General features: G+C 28.3%; 2 protein-coding genes across 2 annotated transcripts in view; one reads left to right on the top strand and one right to left on the bottom strand.

The window, feature by feature from the left end:
• Positions 1-22,486, bottom strand: part of LOC107436237 (uncharacterized) — a 47,946-nt gene extending 25,460 nt beyond the window's left edge. Inside the window, exons 1-8 of the mRNA XM_043051047.2 lie at positions 22,269-22,486; positions 18,133-18,164; positions 17,916-18,052; positions 16,197-16,297; positions 14,972-15,081; positions 10,536-12,190; positions 7,250-7,306; positions 2,156-5,989 (exon numbers count right to left, since the gene is read on the bottom strand). Coding sequence (XP_042906981.1) covers positions 2,156-5,989; positions 7,250-7,306; positions 10,536-12,190; positions 14,972-15,081; positions 16,197-16,297; positions 17,916-18,052; positions 18,133-18,164; positions 22,269-22,274 — 5,932 coding nt within the window. The 5' untranslated portion in view covers positions 22,275-22,486. The remainder of the gene's footprint in view (positions 1-2,155; positions 5,990-7,249; positions 7,307-10,535; positions 12,191-14,971; positions 15,082-16,196; positions 16,298-17,915; positions 18,053-18,132; positions 18,165-22,268) is intronic.
• Positions 22,487-23,058: 572 nt separating this feature from the next.
• Positions 23,059-24,290, top strand: part of LOC107436238 (heterogeneous nuclear ribonucleoprotein U) — a 36,752-nt gene continuing 35,520 nt past the window's right edge. The window contains exons 1-2 of the mRNA XM_071186999.1: positions 23,059-23,242; positions 23,505-23,564. Coding sequence (XP_071043100.1) covers positions 23,227-23,242; positions 23,505-23,564 — 76 coding nt within the window. The 5' untranslated portion in view covers positions 23,059-23,226. The remainder of the gene's footprint in view (positions 23,243-23,504; positions 23,565-24,290) is intronic.

The following is a 24,290-nucleotide window of genomic DNA, read 5'->3' as shown; positions in this document are numbered from 1 at the left end:
GCTAATCTACCATATCTTATATAAGAAATTTGATAAGTAAGTAAAAAAAGTTAATCAAGATGTCTACTTTTAAGTCACAGCCAAAAATAACTTCCTTCTTTATTGTTTTTCTTAAAGTCTCATTTTGTTTGATCTTGCCTAATTAAGTTTTGAATTTCTGTAGCTGATTACATAACAATTCAAACATTGACAAAGTTGTTCTTGCACTAAGCCATAATCAAAATAAAAAAAAGAGATTATATAGAACAATAAAGATAAAGTCAACAAAAAGATGAATAATTGATGATATTTTTTGTAAGTTTGCTTTAAAATTATAAAACAAAGTTAAAGGCTTAGTATACATTTATTTATGTGTATTACTTTAATAGTTCAAAATTTGCAACAAAAATTTAATTTTTTTAAGTTTTATAATCTGGTTCAGACAAATTAAATAAGTTCAATTAAATGAATAAAAATACAAATATTATTGTCAAAATGCACAATAATGAGGATAACAGATTTGTTGTCTTTTATAACAAATCAGAATGCTACACAGACAAAATATCTTTGAATAAATTAAAGAAAATAATAAAGAATATCAATTATTTAAATAATTAAATACTATTCCTGATTTTCTCAATGTATTTATCATTTGATTTAGTAATTATTTTGATTATTAATCCCTTAAAACTAGCACTAGTGTATTCAAACCAATCAAAAGATAATGTACTGTAGTTATTTTTTTACAAACCACCAAAAATAAAAATTTTAAATTATACACCGGAAATGTTTCCTGTGTTTTTAATAATGAAATTATTATTCTATAATACGTGAGGAAATAAGAAAGATTTAACATTCTTTTGATAAAAAGAAACTCCATATAATTTAGATTAATTGTTTTAAATTACATTTAATACTTTTCAAAATATAAAAAGAAATTAAAAATTAAACAAAAAAATTCACTTAATATTTTTTGATTATTATTAATAAAATCATTTGGAAAATCATTTGCAATGAAAAGTGAAGCTTAAGGTAAGATAAAATTTTACATCAATTATTGTATTCTTTCGGTAACTAAACATTTGTCTAATGGATTACCAACACCAGAAAGTTTTGCAAATTCGAGATTTATAAAGTGAGTAATATGAAGGTGATATGTACAGCTGTATGCTTGTTACTTTTTGAAATTTGCTGTAATAGTCATCTAACAGTTGAATGTTTAGTTCAACAAAAATTAATATATTTTGAATATTGAAATATCCAGAGAAGACACAACTAAAAGTGTGGTGAACAAATGCAAAATTAGTACTTTCTGTCCACCTAAGAAAGGTAGAATGACAAAATACGTATGCAAGTACTGCAACACTGTTATTCATGGAGAACACACTTTTAACATCTGCTAAGAATGCCAACAATAATTTTTATTGTATTTTAATTTTTTAATTGAAATATTATAATACTTTTTTGTAAGTTATGCTAATTTGTTTGAAATAAATGAAGGAAATATAAAAAATATACTTGTTTTTAATTCATTGTCTATTAGTCGAATGATTAGCTACAGATTAACACCAATTTAAGTTTGGTTATCTAGGATAAAATAAATTTAGAATATTTCTTTGTAAACCAAACTCCATTTTCCATTAAGACTTATACGATAAAAATAATAAAAAATAGAATACAAATAATGACATGTATTTTAGTAAATCTAAAATTCACTTCTCTAATAGTAAATTATTATTTTGGAATAAGATCTACTAAATCACATTGCTTTTTGCTTCAAAAAAAAGGGTATTAAAAAAAAAGCATTCAAATATACAAGTCTTTTGGTGATGATAAAATTAAAATTTAAAAAAAATTAAACTATAAGTTAATTAAAAAAAAAATAAAGCCTGAAAATGAAGAATAAAATTAAAAACACAGGAACTGAGTCAGATCTGTTAAATTTCTTCTATCACAAGAGGAATAAGCAACAAATTAAATAATTAAATTGCTTTTTGTTAAAAAAAGAGGGTTTATTTTTAAAAAAAATACAATAAAATATACAAGTCTTTTGGTGATGATAAAATTAAAAAAAATAAATATAAAACTATAAGTTAATTTTAAAAAAAAATAATAAAACCTGAAAATGAAGAATAAAATTAAAAACACAGTAACTGAGTCAGATCTATTGAATTACCTTCATCACATGAGGAAGAAGCACCCGATGAACTATCTGAATATTTATCAATGTGTTTTCCATAATTTTCAATATTTGAAGTTTCTTGGGGAACTTTAATATTACAACCTTGTGTTTCTTTAATATCTGTGTGTCCAGATTTGTTAGAAGTGCTAAAAGGGCATTGGGACAACACATCCTGATCAGTGATCAGAGGATTTTTAATAATAGCAGTTTGTAATTTCTTACTTTTAGGAAATACTTTTTGTTCATTTCCTCCGCCCATAGCACACTGTCCTAAAAAATTAGCCTCACAGCAATTGGTTTCATTTTGATTTTGCACCAATGGCACACTTATCTCAGACACAGAATTGGTCATTTTGGTCACCGGAGTGCAAAATTGCCGTTGGGGAAAGGAAGAAGTGTCCTGAGAGCTGACCTGTATAACACGAGAAGACTCGTCATCTTGTGCCAAAACTGAAGATGATTGAGGATTTTCCTGAGATCTACGTGAAGATAAATTAAAGTATTCAATGTTCTCATAAACATGTTCTTCATTTTCTTGAGCAATGTCATGTGTTAATTCAGGGGCACTCGGTAATCCCTCGAGCGAGTGGGACAACCGCTTCTGAAGTTTTAATTTTGGTTGAAAAACCAGGTTTTCATAGACTGGTTCACCTGACTGAGAGGTACCAGCATTCAACTCAGGCGTAGAAGCCCTATGTTTGAAATAAGACATCGGATTGCTAGATCTAGTTTTCTCTAAAGTATGACCTGCTTCGTATTTATTTTTTTCAGCATCCAAGTATTTAGATTTTGAGCTTTGTAGAATGTCTAATGAGCATCTTAAATTACTTTTGGCTCCATCGCCTTTCCAGTACTTTATCTGAGCCTTGTTATTGAAAGAATCTCTACAGTCAGGAGCCAGGTGTAAATCGATTTTGTTTACTTTTTTACCTATGTCTCCTTTGCATGATGAGATATTTGTGGCATACACGTTGTTTAAAACTGCAGCGTTCTTTTTCGGAGGACTAGCTTTATCATTTTGTGGCATGTCATTTTTCTTCAAAAATTGTAAATGACTAGGAAGGAAACCAATCCCATTGGCGAAGTACAAGTCAGAATAATAATAAGGAGCTGAATTTGGCGATTTAGTTGGGGACTCTTTATCGTTTGGCACTTTTTCCTGAACTTGAATTTCAGGAACAACATCAGGTCTATAGGACGGAACGGTTTGAGCTAAATTTATAGAACCAGATGGATTGACATCAAATCTAGAGACATAGGCAACATTCTCAGACAACGAGTCCCCATCGACAGGATAAGATTCTACAGAAATAGTATCGGCAGGTATGCTTACATTGACATCAAGCAGCTTAGGTGACTTAGTTGAATCTTTCCTTTCTAGAATTTTGCAAATTTCTGACTCTTCAAGATTGAATGGCACGGGAAATATTTTAGGTGCTTCAGGTTTTTTACCTTTTGTGTAAACACGCAATTTTTGAGTTTGATAAGTTTTTTCTAGATCACTAGGAATAATTTTATTGCTGTATTTATCATATTCAGATGAAGACAAAATGGAAGCGTTATCTGAAGTTGAACAAATGGCTGATAGTAATGGTTTCACCTCACTCACTTTAGATCTTGATTGGTGAAAATAATCAGGAATTTCATAATGATGAGAAGAATGAGAGTCAGTTAATCTAGGAAGATCTTCAAGATTGGCGGCAATTATTTCAGAATCAAATGATGAATTGCAATCTAGTTTTGCAGGTTTATGTTCACTGTTAGAAAAGTGATCTAATATAGAGGACTGATACCGAGCTCCACAAACAGAATCAAAATCTCTACTCGCTTCATCATCAGCATCAGAAGCATCACTATCTTTCATTTCTTGAAGCTGGAGAAGATCAGGTACAGAAACACTCAAAGTAGGTTGTTCATAATGGTGAGGTACTGACAAGGAATTAACATCTCTCTCCAGCAAATTGCTATCCATTTTAGACACATTACTTCGACCTACTGAGGTAACATTTGAGCAAGACAAACTGCTCATCAGAACAGAGTTTGTTTCTTGGACGGATCTGTGGGAAAATTCATTTCTCAAGCTTCGTACAGATCCAGAAGGAAAACGGTGGAAAGGTTTTTCATAAATGTTTTCTGTTAATGAATCCTCTGAACTGCTAGATTTCATTTGATACTGCATCTGCCTCATTTTTTGTTTCTCATAAACATCGTGAAGAAAGCTTGAAGGGGGTGCAAAAGGTTCATTATATAGATGCTCTTCTTCATGTAAGCTTTTTTTGAATTTTTCATTTGATAATGATGGTGGATATTTAAAACCACTCATTGTTACATATTCAGGCTCATCATTAGCAACATTTTTGTTGAAAGATTTTAGACCATCCATGGGCAAATATTCAACCTCATCTGAGTTTCTGACATTTGAGTCGGTAGAAGACTTAAAGATAGGTAATTCAATGGATTCATAAGAATGTTTTCTTTTAGAATTATTTAATTCTTTGGGAGTTTTAGAATTATTTTTGTTCTGACATTCTGATTCATTCAAGGAATGAAAATATTCTTTCATTGCACTAGATATAGGAGCTGTCTCTTTTGATGGAGCTTTAAAATGTTCCTTACCGGCTTCAGCAGTTTTTCTTAAGTCAGCAAGTACAGACGATAGTGGGGAAAGAAGAATAGGTGCTGACTTCATAGTCAAGTCATCAGAACTTTCATCAGTGTCACCGCGTACCATAGCTTCTGAATCACTATAAAGGATACGCCGATTGGTTTTTTGGCGGCTCGTTTTGTGCCGATTTCTCTTACCGACGCTTCTACAAGAAATCTTCTCTTTACGAGAATCAGAAATGGGCAACGAATTCGTTTTCTGCCCAAGTATGACATTTTTTTTAGAATAGTCCACAGTTTCAAACTTTTTTATGCGATCTTGAACAATGTTTGGAGGTGGAGCTTCTCTTTTTCGTAAAAGTTGTCCTCTCATTTCTTCATAGCTCATTTTTTTATCTGCTTCTTTTTTCAGGCTGTTATTCTGTGCATCATCAGCACCCAAAATACTTGTCTCAGACATTTCATGAGGTTGTCTTCCTATATTAAAAGATTCCCCCTCCATTGTTGCACTTATATGATTCATTTCTTTTTTAAAAGAATTGTCATATGAGATATATTTGTTGCTTTCAAGAATGTCTGGCTTTTTCTTTTGGGGAGATTTATTTGGAGTAACTTGAATAGGAATGCCGATATCTTTATCCAAATTCACAAAATTTGGCCCACTTTTATCCTCAATCGATACATTTGCATAAGCAGATTCTTTTTTAGATCTCTCAACACTAATTTTATTTGCTCTTGCTTTAAGTTTTGCACGTGTTGATGCATAAAATATTTGAGAAGCCCTATAATAATCTTCTCGCTTAATATCACACTCTAAATCACTGTCATATGTATCTTTGCTAGTTATGCTGGTTAAGGTTTGATTGTGAGCGCTGTCATCATCTATCCATTGCTCTTCAGAGGGATATCCTTTATAAAGATTTTCTGCAGCTTTAACTTTCCCAGATTCAATTTGATTCCCTTTAGATACATGTGGTGCATTTTTGCTAATTTTTGATGCTTGTTCTAATGGCTTTAATACGGCCCGATTGATTTCAAAAGATTCATTAAGAGGGACAGCTTCATGAACAAAGCTGGTATTTTGTTCATTATAAAACGGGCCAATATTAACATAATCTGGCGATGATGTTTGATATCTGTCAGCCAGGTTGTTTTCAGCAAAATTGTGAGATTCATTTTCAATAGTTTCAGTCCTCTCATCAGGATTCAAATGTTGTCCAACATCTTGGGATAAAATGAAAAAGGTATTTTAGATCGCAGAATTCAATTTAAAAGTTTTGTTTATACGTTTCATCCAACACCATATTTAATAAAATGACATGCCTTGGATAGAAATGTTGGAAAGAGCTTGAATTAATGAAGCTTTTTGTTAGTGAAACACAGTTAGTCAGCTGTTAAATCGACATGTTGCCTTTTATTTTTTAAATGACATTTTGTTTGCCATTTTAACATTTTGGCACAATATACCAGAGCTTGTACCAGCAGTTAGTAGGCATCACAACAATGGATTAAATAAAGTTTTATGATGAGGTTCTTTTAATATTATTTCAATTTCATGCACAGGGTATTAAATAATAAACTTTGAACTGTTAGAAATTATAGATTAAAAAATACACAGTTTTACAAAAAATTTATTGTTACTTGAAATAAAAATATCCATCACCAAAAAAAAGGAAAGGTTGAAAAGGGAACAAAAAGCACACACATTATTTGAAATACACATCAAAACTATATATTAAAACTTATATATTAGGCTACTTAAATATATTTAAAATAATAAATCAGGAATGCCAGAGCATTAAATGCAATGGATCTCCATATGACTTTCAGAAAAGTCAATTATATACTATATATTTTTTAAAAAATTTTTTTTTATCATACAGCTTTTGGTATTCTAATATTATTTAATCATAAATTAGAAAAATAAACAAAAATATTGACATTTAACATAAAGTAACTAAGACAAGAAACAATTTTCTCCTAAAATCTAATACAATATTAATTTATTTTTATATTAAAAACCTGTATATTACATGGTTTTTTTTACAGTTGAATTTTGTTTTAACTCATAATTTCTACATGCCATTGTCATTTATTTTTGCTGTTGTTTTAATGGCATATAATAAGTAATATTGCTTTAAATTTAAAAAAAAAAATATCATTAAAAATTATAAGTGTAACATTATAAAACATTGGACAAATTAAGAAACTTGCAAATGTAATTTAGTAGTAATTTAAAAAGGAAATTTTATTAAAAACTAGAGCAATAACTTTTGATGGATTTCTACTCTAGCAAACTAAATAAATCTAAGAGAACAAGTTGCATAATCTTTGCATGTTGTATCAAAACATCTTTTAAACAGATAAGTGCACAAAAGCATTCTTTTTTAATTAAATATAACTAATTTTAAAGAAAATGAAATAATGACTTAAAATTATAAAATTTTATTTTGGGAATAAAGAATGGGAATGTAATTTATTTACCTTCATCATCAGATGAATAAGTGGTTACTTTCTTTTTACAAATGGAAGGCTTAGATTCTAAAATAGATAAAATTAAATTTATTTACACAATGAATAAACATAAAGTTTTAAATCTGTTATTGTAAATTGTAAAGCTAAAACAAAGAAATATTGCTGACATCAGGGAAATTTTGAACACAGATTACTCTTAATTAAAAATCTTTTAAAGTCCTATATTTTTACAGAGAGTAAAATAAGATTTATAAAATAATAAGAACAACTGAAACAGAAAATATTTAATTTGCAAATGCTATAAAAGTAAAAGAAATTTCATTTTCTGCAGGTATACCAGGGGTGATTGTGAGTCCAACTCCAAAATCTGGAAAATTGGAGTAAAATCTTTAAAGATGCATAATGTCTTTATATTTTCAAAACATTGATATATAAATAAATTACATACAGCATAATTTAAATGAATAATTACGTATAAGTTTATTTTTATCTTTAATCATGTTTATTACTCTACCAGAAAAGATTATTTACAAATGAAAGATGCCAAGAGTTTTAATACATAAGTTTAGAAACAAGAAAAATTTAACAAGAATTTTTATACATAAATGTGATCGATGATTTCTTGAAACTTCTGGACCTAAGATTTCTGGAAACTTCTGGAGAGCAGTAAGGGAAAAATCCGGAATTTTTCCAGAGCATAATCACCTCTGGTATACTCAATAATGTCAAATATTTTTCCTCCCTCATACTTAAAATTTGTGAAAGGGTGTTAATGTTCACCACATTAATTTAATATATTGATTATATTTTACTAATAAAATACCTAATAAACAATGAGCTATTATCTCTCTTACCCAAATGTCATATGCATGTCATTCTGAGTAAATATTTCAGACAAAAATAGTTTTTTTTCTTTCCAAAAACTACCTCGTTTTTTTTTTTAAACAATGAAATAGTAACTCAAGAATTTTAATGAACATTAAAATTTTATACATGCTACAGCAATTCTATAAAAAAATGAACTTTTACAATTTAATGAACTATTACATTAGATTAAAAATAGCTTTTTTAAAAACACATTTAATAATTTCACCTTAACATTGTAACTCGTCTGTTGTTTCAGAATGTAATTCCTTATTAAATTCCCAAACGAAATCAAGAGCAAATCTGAAATTTTAAGATTCTCGTAAAATTTTAAACAGTTTAATTTTTCTTAATAAGAAGTCAATACAGTCAAATCGTGTTACATCGTTTTTGCATCTTTTGTTTTTCTGAATGTATTATCTTATTTTAACACCTCTGCCACAAAAACTATTATAAAGTTAATATAGTAATTTCCCAGAAAAACGCTGCCCTGAAAGTTTGTCAAAAAAGGGAAAGGCCACACCAAAATTTTACTGTGAGATCGATGGCGGAGTAAATGCATCTGTTTCAAATAACAAGTTATATAGAAAATAAATTATTAAACATTAAAATAATTACTGAATATACAATAAATAAATGTATACAAACTTACTTAAAACCAGAAATTATGTATTTCAATAATTTTCATCATAACTTTTTAAAATTGTATCGTGTACAATTGTGGGCAATTTAAATGCAACACAATGGTCAACACACTACATTATAAAAATATAAAATTAAAATACTCAACCTAAACCTAACCTAAACATAATAAAAATATCAAAATACATTAAAAATAATCTTACTAGAAGCATAATTGTACCATACAGAACAATTCCGATCGCATCTAGTATTTTTTATCGTAATTTGATTTGAAATAATTGAATATAATAAAATCAAAAGAATAAACAGCTAAAAATCCTAAAAATTACTTTTCATATATTTTCAACTCGTTATTTGATATTTTGATTCCCAGATTCATTGTTTTCATATCTATTGTTCTCAACAGAGTACTATGAGAAAAAATTACGTAGATTTAAGAATTTTTTTCTTCAAAATAATAATAATTTGTGAACAACCTGTCAGTTTACAGTTTAAAAAATTTTGGAATCATTGAATCATTAATTGGATTTTAATCAATTTAAATAAACTGTACAAATCAAACAATTAAAATTTATCGATCCAATATACAAGATTTAATTTCATCTTCTAAAAATTTTAAAGAAGCATAAGAATCCACATCCTCCCTTATAAATCATTATTTGGTTTAGAATCAATTAAAATAAACTATAGAAATAAATAAATTCACCATTCTCTCTTATAAAATTTTAACCAGATAAGAGAATTTAATTAAACTTTTTTTCTTTATAATATTATTCAAGAATTCTAAAAATTTTGAAATGGCAAATTTGATTTAATAAATAAGATATTTCAATCACTTTTGCATACTTTGTGGATGGTCAACCAATCCAACATATCATATTTTGCAATTCTTAATTAAGTCTTATAATGGTATTTAAGAAGAAAAAACGGCGATAAAGTAGCATGTTTGAATTAAAAACAATAGCTGTTAACAAACATCAATGAATTTAAAATATACATCAGGGATGCAAAACTTGATCCCCTTTGGTTTATAAGTAGCCCCCCCCCCTCGAACAGTTTTAAATATTAATAAAAATTTATAAAATCTTTATACAGTAGGTAACCGATTATCCGGAACGATTGGGACCATCGCTATTCCGGATAACTGATTTTTCCGGTTTTCTGAATCGCTACAAAAAGCCGTTTTTTTATTGTTAAACCCAACTAAAAAAAAATTTTTTTTAGAAATAATCTTAAAAAGAAGAAAAAATGATGAAGTAATACACGAATAATTATTTCCAAAATGATGGTAAGGTGAACATCTTTCAAAAAAGAAAGAAAAATCCTAAAATCTTATGAGGAAAAAAAAAAATGTTTTTTAAAAAATGGCGGGAAAATTTATTGAAGTTCGTTCCGGTTTTTTGGTTTTCTGATTTCCGGATAACGGGTTCTGTACTGTAATATAAAAAAATATACAGATGTAAAAATAAAGAGAGAGGTCTTTTCCCAGATACCACTGTATTAAAAAGACTCATTGTTTTAATGCAAGCCTAAACTTGATTGTAAGTCTTTTGAATTTGAAATTTTATTTATGATCATGACTTCAGTGCTTGCAGGAAATTGCAATTTCTTAAAAATTTTGCACACGTGTTCGTATATGCATGTTATTTTCAATGAGAATGCAAATACTCCTGCAATTTTTATGATTAATACCTCGTGTTGACCCCTAACATGGCATTTTTTAGTTTTTGTGGCCTTCTAAAAAAAAGTTTATGCATCCCTAATACACGTAAATAAAAAATAAACTAACCTTTTGATTCTGTTTTATATGATGCTTCAGAATACTTAATTTTTGAGGAATATTCATTGGAACATTGGAAATTGGACTCCTGACTTTCATTACCAATGCTGCTAACATTCGGAAGAGTACTAAAAGAATGCATTTGAGGTGGATAATGACAGGTTTGAAGGTTCTTAGAAATCTCATCATCATTAGGGGAATTATCATTGTAAGAAAACAGAATTTCATTGTTCTCAGAATCGACACAATAAAGAAGGTTTTCATTTCGCAGTTTCTGGGAAGACTCGGGGACACTTTGGGTGGGGGCCTGCTCGAAATGTTCAGAAAGTCGGGTATTGTTTTTGGTTGGATAGACGTCATTGTCATTATAGGGCTGCTGATATGAGTCGCCGTATTGTAACATATTCTGAGAATTGTATGAAGAATCAGGATTATGACTATAACTGTAATTAGGGGAATGATGAACGTGGGTTTCAGATTCAAGAACTACGGGATTTTGTAAGGGCTTTTTGACACTAGTTTCAACCTTGTATGTTTTCATGGGAGAAGACATCGGAGAGCTTGTTTCGGAAGAATTTGAATGCAAATAATTTCTTTTAGAGAGAGGAGATTGCAACATTCTCTGTTTCCATTCCATTAATCGTTGCATGGATTCTTGAGAATTTTTTGGCTTCTGTTCCTTTTCCATTGAATCAAAGTTTCCTTTTTGTGACATTGGTGCACTTTGATATTTGTCATATGAATTATTCTTTGACGTTGATGCATAACAAGGAGAAACAGAATCATTTGTTAAAAACCCAGAATTACTCACATAATGGATATTCAATTTTTGGTCATTGCCTTTTCTTTGCTTTGAGCCATAATGCTTGTTACTTTTGCTAAGATTTTTGTTCAGGTACAAATTATCAGCTTGCATTCTGACGGCCTCGCGATAATCATCGAAATTGCCCTCATCCGAATCCACATAATGATTATAGTACTCCAAGCTTGACTTAGGTCTTCGAGGTTGCGCATTCCCAGTGTATTGTGCAACATCTGGCATCATTTGGCATTCAGCCTCCCTCTCTAAGAAATCGGCCGATCGTGGCCTCGGTGGTTGGCTGTGATGAAGGTCTGATGTTTCAAGATGCATATTTTGGGGATGATTTTCAATGTATTGCATAGATTTCGGATCCTGCCTAGATGGATCATTTTCAATGTCGTGAAAGCTATTTTGGCTCGGAAAGTAGCCCATAGCCTGATGGTAATCGGAATGCACGCCCCCAGGATAATACATTGTAGTTGCAGGCATATAATTTTCATGGTCTCTTGAATCCGAATAATCATGAGGGTAAGGAGCAAAACTATCAGAATTAAGACGTCTAGGTTTAGGTGGAGCATTCGCGTACAGAGGTTGCCGTCTGGGAGGTTCGTCTTGTACGGAAGGTGTTTTGTATTGAACATTTTTATAAGTATCAGGATATTTATCATCGCTACTGAGATAAACTTCTCCCATTCGATCACCATAACTGTTGGATCTTTGTTTTAGTGGTTCAGAGTTAAAGTGTGAATCATGAGCTGTGGTTAATTTTTGGCTTGTGTATCTTCTAGAACGATGAGATTTGAAACCACAATCTTCATCATCATTACTTGCTGAACTAAATGTTGCATCATAATTTTCAGACCTGTAAATTTAAATTCAGAAACATTATTATTAAATAGAAGAATAGTTATAAGCAAATTAATAAAGTATAAGAATTTTATGAAATAAACATGAACGAACAAAAATTTTATCAGTAAAACTTAATTTAAACAAAAACTGAAAGATCTCTACTCTTCTAAATTGATGTAGAGCAGTGAAGAAATGAGTTCATGTAGGAAGATAAACTATCAGAGCATGCAGTAAAATATAATATATCTCTTTGAAATCCTAAAAGTAAGATATCAAAGAAGATAAAATACTAATAAGATGAATGACTCCTATGGAAGCTTAATTAACATCCGGGGTCTGTCCAAACATTTTCTGGAAGGTCCTGTTTTTGTAAAATAGTGAAAAAACTACTCATAAGTTGTGAATCTAAAATTAGTGTTAAGTCATGTTCTTTCAACCAAGGTCCTACTTAGGTGAATTTGTACAAATAGGTCCTGTGATTGTGAAAATTGTAAAAATCACTTTCAAGGAGTTATTTGAATTGTAAATAGGTACATGATTATACTTAACACTGCGAAATTATAATAATAATAATAAAATTAAAAAATAAATGCCAATCGCTGCTCTTAAATTAGAGATGCAACATACAAATATTTGGCATTCAGCCAATACTGCTGAAATGCCGAATATTCATTTTGGACGAATATTGAAAACAAAATCACTTACATTTTTAATAATTTAAATTTATACATTTTAAAAAACACAACTTATAGACTGCTTTAAATGTGTTACATATTAAGTAAATTTGTAATAACATTTCATTTTAAAAACATTGATATAAAATAATATTCCATTAATTAATTTTATGAATAAATATAAATTATTAAATTATTTATCGAAAAGAGAACAAAAATTATTACTTATTTAATATTAATAAGAATGCACAGAGTGAAAAAGAGAACCACTCTGAATATCTCTTGATGTAATGATCGGATATTTATATTCTATGACTCAATCTTAATGGCTCGAGGGGATGAATTCTAACATGCTAATTAATAAGAGCAGACAATATTTTAATTCCAGAAATCAGACAGAAAAATGTAAAATTAACATTAAGGGTTTTAATCTCCCCTGATCAAACTATTATTACCATATTTCAAGATTGTGGCTACCCCCTATTTTTTGGGGATCAGAAATCCAAATCCATCAAAAAGGAAAAAAAGAAAAAATGTTCATTAAGAGAAGGTACGATTTTGTGTCTGACTTGGTAACTTAAAATATCATCTGCACTTATTGATTAGTATATTTGAGGTTACCCCCCTTGAACCACTACGATTGAGTCCTAGAATGTAAAGATTCGATCACTAGATCAAAAGTTCTTCAGGGTGGTTCATTTTTTTTTTTTGTTGGCACACTGTCCACATATAATCTTGTAGAAATAGAAATAATTTCTAAGAATACTGCTTCTGGAATTTATAAATTTTATATTTGATTTTGAAAGGGTTAAGTTACAAAAAATAAATAAAATAATATCGAGATAGATAACTTTGCGAAATCAAGGGAATAAATAGAACACGACCGGTTTTTTCCTGTTTGCAGTGTATTCTATTTTCCTGCTACACGCAAAAGGAGGGCGAAGACTTCACAAAAACTTTTCAGTTCTTTTAGAATTGTTTTCCTTTTTTTTCTTCCTGGGAAAGGTTAATTGATTTACAAAACATTCATTATAAAGATAAACAAATTTGAGAACGGTCAAAATAAAAGATAAAATATTTTGTGAAAGCTCCGTTAATGGACCGGAATTTCCTCTAAACAGACCCATATCTAATCATATAATTCATTTATGTTGATGAAGAGTATTTTACTTTATGCTTTATGAAAATACATATTTAAATATAATATCACAACATCTCCTATTTAAGTTGTAAAGTACAGATAATTCTTATATTGCAATTAATAACAATCCTGATACTTTTTTTTTTAAAAAAAATTGAGAGACAAAAATAAGCAGATCTAATATTCATTATGTAATTTTAAAAGTTCAAATATAATATTTTTTTAAATTATAAAATGCATAACTAATGTTAAAAAACAACATTAAAATAAAAGTTTTGTGTAATTTCAAGATACAAAAGACAACATAAAAAAACAAACATTAACATGTGTTCATTAACGAATTTCTTAGTTTTTATTAACTATATCAGATATAAAATCAAGAATTGTAGTTCTTAAGAATTTTGTAAAAATAATTTTAAAAAATTATTAACATTTTATAACAGTTTATATTTGTAATATCAGTCATGTAAAAATTATAATTTTCACCATTTCCCACATTCTATATATATCATTTAATGTGTACTTTCAGTGGCCCCCGTTATTTTGAAGTTTTTTATTTTTTATAAATTTTTAAAAAAATAATCCCAATATTGCTTATAGATGAGGTAGAATTTCAAAATAAAAATATGATGATATGATGAAAAATATGATGATAATCTCTTTTCTATGTAATATCAGTATCTTTTTATAGTTTTATTCTAAATAAAATATATATAATTTTTATTTCTTTTTCCTATCTGCATAATATTATTAGTCTATTAAAAAAATACCACATAATTTATAAAAAGAAAATTAAATATATGTCAATGAAAAAAAGTTTAAAAATAAGTAAATCTATCAAAATGTAATATCATTCACCATGGAATCTCCCTTTTGGTCATTCTAGTGTTGAAAACATTTATGTCTCAACTCAGCTATGAAGTCAAAAGAAAAAAGAATGATTAAATTTCAATAGAGTAAAAATGATAAAATATCTTGCCTGACAAATTTTTGCATAATTGAAGCAAGCGATATAGCATTCATCCACCTTTTCATACTATCCATTTCCTCAGCAGCAAAATAATAGGTTTTCATATTTTGATGTTCTGCCTAGAAACAAGAAAATTATTGGTACGCATGCTAAAAAACTATTATTTTACGTGTTTCAACAATTGTTTTATGTGTTATCTAATTATTTCTTTAAAAAAAATTCAATATTTTTTTATAATGTCAAATCTGAACAAGGTCTGCAAAATCAATTTTGGATAAGGGGAAAAAATTGAAAAATATGTTAGGGTCTAACATTAACATAAACCTGTAATTTTAAAAAGGCAGGATACGTTAAGATTTTATCTGAGACTAAAATGAAGAGTCTGTAACTGAACTTTTCACTTGAATATGGATAATAAAAATTCAAATGCATAAAACATTCCTTTCTATACAGAAAATTCATAAGGGTTGCATCTCCGCCACTATTTTAAGTGTTCAACTTAATGTTAAATTTTAGTTTGCTACTTAAAAACTATAGCACTTGTATTATTAAGGTGTGTAGAAAAATGTACAAGAATAAGACCAAACATCTATAATCATTTAGTAGAATCATCAATAGTTAAACTTAAAACCTTATGTTAAACCAATTAGAAAAATTCAGTTTTCAAATGTCCCTTCTGAACAATTTAATTTAAATTTTTTAACCATTTTTAGAATCGGGGGTGGGGCCAAAATTCCTCCTTTTAAATATTTCAAAATTCTGGCAAATTAATTTCTTATTAAATTAGAGCTTGTTATAAGTGAGTACGACTGTATTTGTATTTAAAAAAAACTTAGAACTAAATTATTACAATTGGATTTATTAGTCTATTTTAGGCATTTAATAATAATTTACATACATTCCACTCTCATTAATTTTATAGAATGAAATCAGACTTTAAAAAATAAAAAAAGCATTCTTGGGAGTAAATTTATACCTAATAATGAAAATTATTTGACTTAAATAAATGACTTTAAAAAAAAAAAAAAACTATGTCATTTCTTCAACATTATCTCAAGATGTTTTAAATCATGCCAAACTCAACACAAATTCTTCCTTTCATAATTATTGATGTGATTAATAAAAGTGCATAGCAATACAAGACAAGTAATTTCATTAAAAACAGAAGTTTAAAAACAATTAAAATATTGCTTAAAATAAATAAAAGAAAACAAGCGGCTTTATAAAATATTACCTTAAAAGCAAATTTTTTTGACACTTTATCATCACTTGTACAAGGACTTATTTTATAGCTTGGTAACAATATTGAGGATGTCAGCTTGTCTTCACTTGGACCTAATTAAAAAATAAATAAAATAAGTAAATAGAAAATGACATAATTGAAATTATTAATTATTCGTGTGACAGATACTTTTTATCAATTATAATTCTACATATACTATTTTTTCTTCACAAACCCACAAATAAGAGGTTGCTAGCAGAACTAATTATGTAATAGAAATGTTGAGCATTTCTCCTGATTACTGACACTAAAGCAAATATAAACACTGAAACTTAAACAGAAACTCTTCTCACCAGGCATTGTCTATTTTAATTTGGATTAAAACTTTACCGACATACATAGAACCAAGACAGGATTTGAAATTAATACATGGTGCGTAGCTAAATTTTACAACAAAAAATAAGCACCTTTTAAGTACTTTTTAAGCACTCAAGAAATATTTTTAAGCACTATATGCATTAACAAAATACGAAAAAAATTTCATAGATTTTACGTGATCATGATAAAATAACTATACTTCCAGTTATAATTTCTGACAAAGAACTCTTTTCTTGATTATATTAGCCTTTATAAAATGATCAAGAGATTTTTCAGTTCGATAACAGAGGGTGGAAAATGAAGCCTGAAATTGACAATATCTTGCAAATTGCAGCAGAGTTGCATATGAGAGTGCAATAATCTTACCGAGCCCAGCTCAGTAGACGCACTTGCGGACTCACAAATATTTCCTTAAATAATTAAAGTTATTGGCACTTTTATATGCTATGAGCCGACAGTAAGCCGAAATAAATTGTGAAAACATTGAATAGAACAATGTGCAGGGATGAAAGTACCAGTTAGCAAAAAAAGCTGAATTCTACATAAACGCAATCAAACATTATGAAATTAATAAATGTATGGAGCTTAAAAAGCTTTGAAAAAAGCTGAATTCAGAGTAAAAGCTGAAAACTTTCATGCCTNACTTTCATATGCTATGGGCCAACAGTAAGCCAAAATGTGCAGGGATGAAAGTACCAGTTAGCAAAAAAAGCTGAATTCTACATAAACACAATCAAACATTACGAAATTAATAAATGTATGGAGCTTAAAAAGCTTTGAAAAAAGCTGAATTCAGAATAAAAGCTGAAAACTTTCATGCCTGAATGTGAAAACCATGCTTTTGCATAATAGGTGGCGAAAATCAACATAGTAACAAAAAAATATTTTCGAAAAGGGAAAATTAAACACTTTTTAAAAACACTCAATTAAAAAAACACCGTTAAGGGCTTTTAAAAAAAGAAAATAAGCACCTTTAAGTACTTTTTAAAAAAGCTGCGCACTATGTTATAGTTGTCCATAGTTCAAGAATTATTAAAACTTGACGTGAACTGCTATGAAATGAATTATCTATAGTCTCAAGGGCTAGCAAATGATGAAAACGAAGGTTAAACTGTTTTGGTCACAAAATAGCATTTTTCATCATAATGATAAACAGGACACAGTCTCTGTATTGTTATTTAATTCACTTTATTGACTTTTTAAAAATTGCAATTAAGACTTGTACATGGACCAGTAAAAATGTATACGACTAATATCTTTTAGTGACTGATCCTGTAGAACAGTGACTAAATTTTCTTAATTTCTACCCTTGAGAGAGGTAAATTCAGTTATTAGAAAGATAAGCATAAGTACCTTTATAAAAGAAAAGACAAAAATCTGCCAGCACACACCATCTCTGCTTAAATTGCTTCAAAGCCCCACCTTCAAGCTTATACAGCCACCCTTTCATTACAACTTGAGACTGAATATTACGTTTAACATGAGGAGACCTGTACAGAATTAAAATTATAACATTACATAAACTCAAATGTAAGCAACAGAACATCAAATAAACTATAAAATAACATACCTAATGCTCCCATGACTTTTCTTTCTCATTGGCTAAAAAAGATGTAAGAGCAAAACATTACTTGAAGAATTAATTTCAGATACATTTTGAATTAGAGAAATCGCAATTTTCCTTCCTTTATACAAATAAGTTTATTTCTAAAATTAATAATAATTCCAAATCAAACTGTCTTCCGAAACTCAGAAAAAGAAAGTATTTTCAAAATAATGAATAACTTGTGAAGGAACAAATGGTTTTGAATTAATATATGACAAAAAAGATGATTTATATTAATGTTTCTTTGGGTCAAGGATAGGACTGGGCTATAAATCGATGTATCGAGACATATCGATTTAACGCACATATCGGCAAGACGATACAGCGACTTTCATTCAAGGCGATGCATCAGAAATCAGATTTAAGCCGTCGAGTAAAGACAACGAGCGCAAAACGATATAGCGATATAAGACACGCAAGGATATAAGACTCTTCTCTTACGTTCCGATGTCGACTCGCGGTGTGGAAGACGATGTTCGTTTCGTTATGTTGAAATGGCCTTGATTGGTGAGCTGTAGAATCAGAATATCGCATGTTCCTTTTCGCACCTCTTAGCTTTTTTTTTTCTTTGTCGCGACTTTTCTTGTAGATTATTTTCAGTGGGACTAACTTCGTGATCGCCGATGTTACCTTGTTCTGAAGGCAATCTATTATTGAAAAGAATATATAAAGAAGAGTTTCTTCATTAATTAGATAAGTTTTTTTTTAAAAAAAACTTCTTTTTATTTTTAAATGTGAAAATTATCGGCAATCTAATTTAGGCGCCCATAAAGAATTGAATTTGTTAGGTTATTTTTTTACTTTCTTTTAATTTATTAAAAACTTTTTGTATGAAACTTCTAATAATTTAATGAGTTTTTATTACTGATTTTAAATTTATAAATCTTGTTTTTATTTTTAGAAATAAAGTTAAAACAAAATTTATTTTTGTCATTTGGATTTGGACATAAGTCAATCAACTTTGCTTTTACAAAAAAAATTTGACAGGTTTGCGTATTTTATTCATTTTTTTAAATCATTTAGCACTTCGTTTTATTAGAGAGTATAATAATTTTTTTAAAAAAATATTATTTTCATATTATTTGTTAATTAGCTAAATATATTATCGAATATCACAATTCTTTTGTTTTTATTTTTAAGAAATTAAACCTTACTTTGTTTTTCGGTCATTATTCAATTTAATGTAATTATTTATGTGAAATAATAATAATAAAAGTGATTTAAAAGCGCTTTATTATTATTATTTTTTTTTTGAAATTTATTTAGCACTTTGTTTTGAACATACAAATAATTTTTAACGAACTTATTTTTTAAATTTTCTTTCTATATTGTTAGGTAAATATATTGATAAATTTCTATTTTATTTATTTTTTTATTATTTATTTTTAAATTAAGAAATCTTTCGTTATTTGCGTGATCATTTTTAGAAAATATAACAAAACTTGCGTTTACTTTTTCATTTAGAATTTGAACATTACAATCGAACTTAATAATTATGTAATTATCAAAGTTATTTTTATATGGCTCATTTAGTAAAATTATTTTTTATGGCTTTAAACTTTTTTTTTTCAAAATTTCATTCGCTTAAACTAATTGATTTTCAAATAATTCATAAACCTATCGTTTTAAACTTTCTTTTATTTCTAGTTAAAAGCTTAGTAAAGTTACCTAATAATTACCTAAATTAATTAATAATTAATTAATAATTTAATTAATTAATAATTTAGGTAATTAGGTACTTAATTAGACTGCTAATACCTTACAAACGATAAAGATGTGCAAATATTCCATTCTGCATCTACACATTTTTTCAATAAATATTTTAAGTAAGTTTTGTGCATAGTAGTCAATTTATTTAATATCTTTCTTAAGCAAAACATATCTATCTTCAAATTTATAAATTGATTTAAATCAATCTGAGTATGAAGTTTTGATAGAAATCTGACTTTCTGTGCCTTATAAGTAAATGAAATTCAAAAATACTATTTCGCGATACATCGCTATATTGCGATGCAAAATTGACGATGCATCACGATACATAATTTCTAATATCGCCCAGTCCTAGTCAAGGATTAATTCAAAAAAAAGTTTTTTAAGACTTTCTAAAGTAAGACTTAAACTTTCTCATTGGCCAAAAAGATGTAAAAGTAAAGCATTAGTTGAAAAATAAATTACAAATGCATTTTAAATTTGAAGAATTGTAAATTTTCCTTAATAAATGCAAATAATTAAACTCTTAAAGTAAATATTTATTCTAAATTAAGTTGACCAAGAAAATAAAGTATTTTCCAAATTATGAATAGGTTGTGAAGGGTTGCAAGGCTTTGATCAAGAATAGATAAAAAACTGAAATTAAAATATGTGAAAAAGTTCGTTAACACTAGTGTTTCTTTCGGTCAATGATTTTCTCAAAAATATTTAAAGTTAAGATTAAAACAACACATTTTCAAAATGCAGAAGATCCATATAATGCAATTCTATAAAAATCACAATAGTTTTGTGGTACAAACAATGTAATTTGCAGTTAAGAAATATTTGTAACTAAGCAAGAACTTTTTATACTACTTGTTTAATTATTTGCTAAAAGGTTTTTTTTTATTTTTAATTACCTATGGCTAAGTAAAATGGCAAACTTTTATATGATTAACAAAGAACACAATAAGAGAAAAAAATCAATGTCCCATCAGCAGTTGTCAGGCGCTCCAATATCGCTTCACCCCACACAGCTGTGCATCGTGACAAATGGCTCCTGTCCATGATTTGCTAAAAGGTTGAAACTTAAAAAGCTAAGCAAAATAAAATCAATCTATTCTTTGTTACGATTTTGAATGATTCTTTAAATAATAAATACTTAAAAACATAGTTTGTGTTAAGCAATCGTATCTAAAAATTATTATATAGTCTGTTAGGATTGATCTATTTCCACAAGTTTGCAGCTATATATATATATACATTCCAATGTTTAAATTACAAGACAATTGAATAATGAGAATTTTTTATGTCTACATCTTACTTACTGAACCGAGCAGTTCATTAGTCACTTAATGTATAATTTCGGAGGGGGTTTTGTCCCCCAAACCCTCCCCAAAACTATGCCACTGGACATATTTATTCACTTGCAAAGGGTAACTACGATTTAATCTCCTTTGAACTTGTTCTCCTGTATGTCTATTTAGTTTCTCAAAAACTATTGACAGGTTGTCACCCAAAGTTAGCATCCTTTTAGGGGCAGGTCCGGGAAAGATTTTAGCATTGGTATTTGTACCAAAAAAATAATAATTGCAATTTCAGCAAAATACAGTCCCTGGCACATGAAAAATTTAAAAATAATAATTATAATAAAGTCTTAGAAAGGGACTAATAATTAATTACTTGTTTTTAAAATTTTTACGTTAAACTACTTTTTGGCACTTTTGCTACATACCTTCAGATATCATTACTAAAATCATCCAGGGATAGTTATTGGTACCTATTTATGCCAACTACTACAGCCAAGGGGCAAAATATATTCCAAACTTGCAATTTAAAAAAAAAATAAAGCGCTTGTCCAGGGGTGGCTTTAAATTACATTCTCCGAATTGGTCCCCTTCTATGATTTTTTTTCTTAGTTTCTCAAGTGTCGCTGCCCGGAAGTTACCAAGGCTTGGTGATTAGTCTGCCACAGATCACATACGTAAATCTTAAAAAGAAAATAGATGAAAAATCTCCAAGTTGTCTAAAAATTAGATTAATACTCAATTTAATTACAACTGCATGTGGCATCATCAAAATGAATTTTCTTTACTGAGAAGTCAGTTCAAGCATATATGTCCCTTCATAAAAAAAAATTATTCAAAATATTTAAAAAAAGGGGACGAATGACAAATACGCTTTATGACATGCAATAAAATTTTTTGGTTTTTGTTACTATGTAATCCATTTCTGGAACAAAGTTAATAATTAAGGAATACTTCTGTTCACATAATTCATAATTAACGAGTAACATTATATTTAGACCATTTTTTAACGTAGCTAAACTGTAAATGATTTTTTGCATACAATTTATAGGTGTGTACCTTGGCTAAATTATTTCATGGAAGATTTTCTTTAAATATACTTACAGCCATATTCTGCGATTTCAAAGTTTTGATAGTAAAATCTAATAATAGAGTAAGTGAATATTTTTGCGAGGCATTTCATGCAAATAAATATAACTTCTGAAATTTGGGAAATACATATTTAAATAGCGTCCGGATTGACAACACAAGTTTATTAACAAAAACAATAACAAACACAAATAACTCTTGTAATTGGCTATCTTGTATTGCCACACGATCACATTTTTTTAAAGTTGTTTTCTAAGGTCAACATTCCTGAGTTGCTATCCAATCACAAATTTAGTGCATACCTCATATGCAGAAACTAATTCTAATTGCTTTAGTAGAAGTTAGTCGGAAAAGTTAAAAGTTTCAATAGCGTGATCCAGAATAAATATCATAGAAAATTTAAGTTAAACTCAAATATTGAAATTTATTTTATTTAAGTAACTTCAAAACCACCCAAACAAATCTTTAATCTAAAATATTATTTTGACCACCCAAATAATGTTATAATTTTAAAATTATTATTTTAGTGCTGAATATTCTACTGCTGTGTCTCAACTCTATCTAAATATCAAATACTACTGTCAATTAGCAAGCCGTTTCTTTGCTTAAAAAATATTAAGTAAGTCTTTAGTACAAATTTTTTATTTATATTTCTGTTTCAATGCAGAATTTTTATTTGGTTATTCATTTTAATAGTCTAGAAACACTTTTACTTCCATGCAAAAAAAATACATTTATAAATTAATGGTATAAAGGACGTGATGATATACTCCATGATTCAGCCATTGGATTAATAATAGTTTTGTTTGTTGAGAAAAATTTATAAGTAATTGCATTGTAATATCGCATCAATATCATTTTTATATCATTCATTAAGTTATATATTGTATTTAAATGAATTATTTTGTGTTTACTCGAGAGGTATTTCGTAACCGGCTTTTTTAATCTGTATACAACGTACATATATTGATGTATGCTGATTGTTATCAGTGCGTATTTATTAAATATTGTTTTTCCATATATAAATCAATAATAATACTTTGTTTTTTAATAGTTGTTCAAATTTATAACAAATGCACAAATTTTAATTATGTTATGGATTTTAAGTGTTAGTGCATTTGGTTGTAGTGTGTTACTATTGTTTTGAAATGTGTGTTTAGCATGTGAACAGTATGTATGTCTATGAGCTATTGTCAAACTTAACAGTTAAGTCAAAATTTGACGCAATTCTAATTGTTTAAATAATTTCAGAATCAATTATGAAGCTTGAACCAGATGATCTTGATGAAACTGTAGTAGCTTTAGATCCTTGTAAGTATCTTTTGAGAATAATGTTAAAGAGGGCATTCGAACTGTATATTTTTAATAAGAATAAGAGTGCTGTTAATACCTGAGATTTATTATTTTTCAACTGACTAGTAAATTAACAAATATCTTGTAGCAAAGTTGGTGTTTTACTTCAGTAAATTATTTTCTTTTTGTGTGTGTTCTGTATATTTCAGTTAGCCAGGTGCTAGTAATACCTAGTCAAATGATGTCGATCTCCTTCGACTTTTATATAAACCTTAAGGGAATCTTTTACTGCCATTTTTTGCATTCTTTCAAAACAATTTTATCGTTGGGGAAATTTGGTTTTAGAAACGTTGGGAGTTATCACAATATTTAGAAGTCTCTCTTTTTTTTAAAAAAAAAAAGTATTGGCAACAATTCAACATGCATTCAAAATTATAAAATGATACTTGATTTTAATGATACTACAAGAAAACAGGAAAAAAAAATTTAATTCTAAATAGATAAAACTTCTTTGGAGAAAAAAAATGCGCTAAAAAGCAGCAGAAATTTAAAAAACAGTAGCAATGAAGGAAATAAAAATATGACCACCAAAGCAGACGTCTTCAGGGGGTACCGGCCCCGGTAGCCATAAAACAAAACTATTTCTATAAAGGGAGAAGCAAATGCCTAAATTAACTCCCTTAGTACCCCGATGGTTTTGTATAGAAGTCCAGGAAAAAACATGAAATACAAATAACCAATTTA

This window comes from Parasteatoda tepidariorum, chromosome 1, assembly GCF_043381705.1.
Source record: "Parasteatoda tepidariorum isolate YZ-2023 chromosome 1, CAS_Ptep_4.0, whole genome shotgun sequence".
Classification (NCBI taxonomy): Eukaryota; Metazoa; Arthropoda; class Arachnida; order Araneae; family Theridiidae; genus Parasteatoda; species Parasteatoda tepidariorum.
The sequence above is the reverse complement of the archived record's forward strand: the minus strand, read 5'-3'. Positions and strand labels throughout refer to the sequence as shown.